The sequence below is a fragment of the Mandrillus leucophaeus genome, unplaced genomic scaffold, assembly GCF_000951045.1.
Source record: "Mandrillus leucophaeus isolate KB7577 unplaced genomic scaffold, Mleu.le_1.0 Scaffold393, whole genome shotgun sequence".
In the NCBI taxonomy this organism is placed as follows: Eukaryota; Metazoa; Chordata; class Mammalia; order Primates; family Cercopithecidae; genus Mandrillus; species Mandrillus leucophaeus.
The window spans coordinates 1,234,038-1,239,303 of NW_012104176.1; the positions used below are offsets into that span (position 1 = coordinate 1,234,038).

Genomic DNA, 5,266 nt, shown 5'->3' on the forward strand with positions numbered 1-5,266 from the left:
TCCTGCCTCAGCCTCCCGAGTAGCTGGGACTACAGGCACCCGCCACCTCTCCCGGCTAGTTTTTTTGTATTTTTTAGTAGAGACGGGGTTTCACCGGGTTAGCCAGGATGGTCTCGATCTCGACCTCGTGATCCGCCTGTCTCGGCCTCCCAAAGCGCTGGGATTACAGGCTTGAGCCACCGCGCCCGGCCCTCTCATGATTCTTTCTCTCATACTCAACTGGATTTTATGCTCAATTAAATTAATCCCATTGAATAGGAAAATTAGTTCCAGCTTGTACTCTCACGTCTACATCTAAGTTATTGAGGAACCATGGGCAAGTCATTTGACATGCCGGGGGAAGGGGAGGGTGGTTATCTGCCAGAGATATATTAATGTTTGCTCTGCCTAACTCCCAGGGGGTTTAAGCCTAAATGAGTCAACAGGTAAGTATTTTTGAAAGCTCACTACTCCCCATCCTCCTTCTTTTTATCAGTATATATCCAATAAAATCCGGACATTGTTTTCTAAAGTATATTGATTGTAAGAGTTGTTATCAAATCCAGTAGTCTTGAATTGGAATGATTGAGTTAATGGCCATCAGCAAAGGGTGTGTCTAAACTGCCTTGTGTTTCTTTCAGATTCAAACTCAGATGACTTTGACCCTGCTTCCACCAAGAGCAAGTATGACTCTCTGGATTTTGATAGTTTACTGAAAGAAGCTCAGAGAAGCTTGCGCAGGTAACATGTTCCCTAGCTGAGGATGACAGAGGGATGGCGAATACCTCATGGGACAGCGCGTCCTTCCCTAAAGACTATTGCAAGTCATACTTAGGAATTTCTCCTACTTTACACTCTCTGTACAAAAAACAAAACAAAACAACAACAATACAACAAGAACAACAACAACAACAATAACAACAATGGTTTACATGAACACAGCTGCTGAAGAGGCAAGAGACAGAATGATATCCAGTAAGCACATGTTTATTCATGGGTGTCAGCTTTGCTTTTCCTGGAGTCTCTTGGTGATGGAGTGTGCGTGTGTGCATGTATGTGTGTGTGTATGTATGTGTATGGTGTGTGTGCTTGGTTTAGGGGAAGTATGTGTGGGTACATGTGAGGACTGGGGGCACCTGACCAGAATGTGCAAGGGCAAACCATTTCAAATGGCAGCAGTTCCATGAAGACACACTTAAAACCTAGAACTTCAAAATGTTCGTATTCTATTCAAAAGGAAAATAAAAAAATATATATATATAAAAATTAAAAAGGAAAGAAAACTAACAACCAACCAACCAACCAACCACAAACCACCCTAAAATGACAGCTGCTGATGTCTGGGCATCAGCCTTTGTACTCTGTTTTTTTAAGAAAGTGCAGAATCAACTTGAAGCAAGCTTTCTCTCGTAACGTAATGATTATATGACAATCCTGAAGAAACCACAGGTTCCATAGAACTAATATCCTGTCTCTCTCTCTCTCTTTTTTTTTTTTTTTCTTTTTCCTTTTGCCATGGAATCTGGGTGGGAGAGGATACTGCGGGCACCAGAATGCTAAAGTTTCCTAACATTTTGAAGTTTCTGTAGTTCATCCTTAATCCTGACACCCATGTAAATGTCCAAAATGTTGATCTTCCACTGCAAATTTCAAAAGCCTTGTCAATGGTCAAGCGTGCAGCTTGTTCAGCGGTTCTTTCTGAGGAGCGGACACCGGGTTACAATACTAATGAGAGTTGGGTAGAACTCTCTGAGATGTGTTCAGATAGTGTAATTGCTACATTCTCTGATGTAGTTAAGTATTTACAGATGTTAAATGGAGTATTTTTATTTTATGTATATACTATACAACAATGTTCTTTTTTGTTACAGCTATGCACTGTAAATGCAGCCTTCTTTTCAAAACTGCTAAATTTTTCTTAATCAAGAATATTCAAATGTAATTATGAGGTGAAACAATTATTGTACACTAACATATTTAGAAGCTGAACTTACTGCTTATATATATTTGATTGTAAAAACAAAAAGACAGTGTGTGTGTCTGTTGAGTGCAACAAGAGCAAAATGATGCTTTCCGCACATCCATCCCTTAGGTGAGCTTCAATCTAAGCATCTTGTCAAGAAATATCCTAGTCCCCTAAAGGTATTAACCACTTCCGCGATATTTTTCCACATTTTCTTGTCGCTTGTTTTTCTTTGAAGTTTTATACACTGGATTTGTTAGGGGAATGAAATTTTCTCATCTAAAATTTTTCTAGAAGATATCATGATTTTATGTAAAGTCTCTCAATGGGTAACCATTAAGAAATGTTTTTATTTTCTCTATCAACAGTAGTTTTGAAACTAGAAGTCAAAAATCTTTTTAAAATGCTGTTTTGTTTTAATTTTTGTGATTTTAATTTGATACAAAATGCTGAGGTAATAATTATAGTATGATTTTTACAATAATTAATGTGTGTCTGAAGACTATCTTTGAAGCCAGTATTTCTTTCCCTTGGCAGAGTATGACGATGGTATTTATCTGTATTTTTTACAGTTATGCATCCTGTATAAATACTGATATTTCATTCCTTTGTTTACTAAAGAGACATATTTATCAGTTGCAGATAGCCTATTTATTATAAATTATGAGATGATGAAAATAATAAAGCCAGTGGAAATTTTCTACCTAGGATGCATGACAATTGTCAGGTTGGAGTGTAAGTGCTTCATTTGGGAAATTCAGCTTTTGCAGAAGCAGTGTTTCTACTTGCACTAGCATGGCCTCTGACGTGACCATGATGTTGTTCTTGATGACATTGCTTCTGCTAAATTCAATAAAAACTTCAGAAAAACCTCCATTTTGAGCATCAGGATTTCATCTGAGTGTGGAGTCCCTGGAATGGAATTCAGTAACGTTTGGAGTGTGTATTCAAGTTTCTAAATTGAGATTCGATTACTGTTTGGCTGACATGACTTTTCTGGAAGACATGATACACCTACTACTTAATTGTTCTTTTCCTTTCTCTCACCCAACACAATCTTATAAGATGGATTTCACCCCCAGGCCAATGCAGCTAATTTTGATAGCTGCATTCATTTATCACCAGCATATTGTGTTCTGAGTGAATCCACTGTTTGTCCTGTCGGATGCTTGCTTGATTTTTTGGCTTCTTATTTCTAAGTAGATAGAAAGCAATAAAAATACTATGAAATAAAAGAACTTGTTCACAGGTTCTGCGTTACAACAGTAACACATCTTTAATCCGCCTAATTCTTGTTGTTCTGTAGGTTAAATGCAGGTATTTTAACTCTGTGTGAACGCCAAACTAAAGTTTACAGTCTTTCTTTCTGAATTTTGAGTATCTTCTGTTGTAGAATAATAATAAAAAGACTATTAAGAGCAATAAATTATTTTTAAGAAATCGATATTTAGTAAATCCTATTATGTGTTCAAGGACCACATGTGTTCTCTATTTTGCCTTTAAATTTTTGTGATCCAATTTTAAATACATTCTCCTTTTTGCCCTGGATTGTTGACATGAGTGGAATACTTGGTTTCTTTTCTTATCAAAAGACAGCACTACACATGTATTGAGGATTAATTTATCCCCCCCGCAACCCGGCCTGACCAATATTGTTACCATGAAGATAGTTTTCCTCAATGGACTTCAAATTGCATCTAAAATTAGTGGAGCTTTTGTATCTTCTGCAGACACTGTGGGTAGCCCATCAAAATGTAAGCTGTGCTCCTCTCATTTCTATTTTTATTTTTTTGGGAGAGAATACTTCAAATGAACATGTGCACCCCATCATCACTGAAGGCAAATTTCAGCATAGATCTGTAGGATTTTTAGATGACCGTGGGCCATTGCCTTCATGCCGTGGTAAGTACCACATCTACAATTTTGGTAACCGAACTGGTGCTTTAGTAATGTGGGTTTTTTTCTTTTTTAAAAGAGATGTAGCAGAATAATTCTTCCAGTGCAACAAAATCAATTTTTTGCTAAACGACTCCGAGAACAACAGTTGGGCTGTCAACATTCAGAGCAGCAGAGAGGGAACTTTGCACTATTGGGGTATGATGTTTGGGTCAGTTGAAAAAAGGAAACCTTTTCATGCCTTTAGATGTGAGCTTCCAGTAGGTAATGATTATGTGTCCTTTCTTGATGGCTGTAATGAGAACTTCAATCACTGTAGTCTAAGACCTGATCTATAGATGACCTAGAATAGCCATGTACTATAATGTGATGATTCTAAATTTGTACCTATGTGACAGACATTTTCAATAATGTGAACTGCTGATTTGATGGAGCTACTTTAAGATTTGTAGGTGAAAGTGTAATACTGTTGGTTGAACTATGCTGAAGAGGGAAAGTGAGCGATTAGTTGAGCCCTTGCCGGGCCTTTTTTCCACCTGCCAATTCTACATGTATTGTTGTGGTTTTATTCATTGTATGAAAATTCCTGTGATTTTTTTTAAATGTGCAGTACACATCAGCCTCACTGAGCTAATAAAGGGAAACGAATGTTTCAAATCTACTCCTGCTTTTCTTATTTATCGTAACCAAACTCCTGGCATGTTTCTCAGATCAGTACCCATTACTCGCTTATTATTATTCTATTTCCTCTCTGGCTCTCTCTCCCTTTCTCCCTGCTTTTCCATATTCATGGATGCATTTCAGCTGTAAGGTAACGTGCACCTTCTGTATCTTGTCTTTTTCTAAACGGCAAAGGCAGACGCAGTGGTTTCTATAACGAACGTTCAGAGGTGAAAAATGACATGGGATTTTATGAAATGGATTAGCTCTATCTTTGTACTTAACCCTGGGAAGTGTGTATTTTTAAGTACAAGCTCTTTCCCCTAGGGAAAAACTCACTGAATATTCAGCATAGAAAGAGATGTTGTTGTAGATGGACTGAATATTTCTCGAAGACTTGTAACAGGATGCAGTTCCCCATCATCTGGAAGTCATCGAGTTGGTTAAATATGGGATGAGCTGATAGCTGAAGACACATCGTGCTGTCAGGATGTCCATTGTGGCTGGTGGAGGATGGTGGTCCTAATGACAGAGAATGCCCTTGCCCAATTTTAAATGGTGGTTCCCATTCCCAACCATTTGCATTGCAAGATTCAACATATGCAACATTGGGGAAAGGTGGCTAAATTATATTCCAGCATTTCCATCTCCTAGAGAGAAAAAAAGTGTTTGTAAATATTGGAAATGTGATAAGCGCTATCAGAAGTGCATTGAAATCTGCTAAGTAATCTAAGAAACACTCCCCATGGATTGTTTTATACCAATATA

The 5,266-nt window shown here is 37.8% G+C and overlaps 1 protein-coding gene across 2 annotated transcripts in view; it reads left to right on the forward strand.

Moving 5' to 3' along the window:
* PPARGC1A (peroxisome proliferator-activated receptor gamma, coactivator 1 alpha) overlaps nucleotides 1–4,499 on the forward strand; it is a 711,903-nt gene extending 707,404 nt beyond the window's left edge. Inside the window, exons 14-15 of one of the 2 annotated variants that reach the window (XM_011991302.1) lie at nucleotides 621–947; nucleotides 1,589–4,499. In XM_011991302.1, coding sequence (XP_011846692.1) covers nucleotides 621–724 — 104 coding nt within the window. In that variant the 3' untranslated portion in view covers nucleotides 725–947; nucleotides 1,589–4,499. Of the gene's footprint in view, nucleotides 1–620 lie in introns of both variants that reach the window. The other variant, XM_011991303.1, reaches the window with a different exon arrangement.
* The last annotated feature ends 767 nt before the right edge of the window (nucleotides 4,500–5,266 follow it).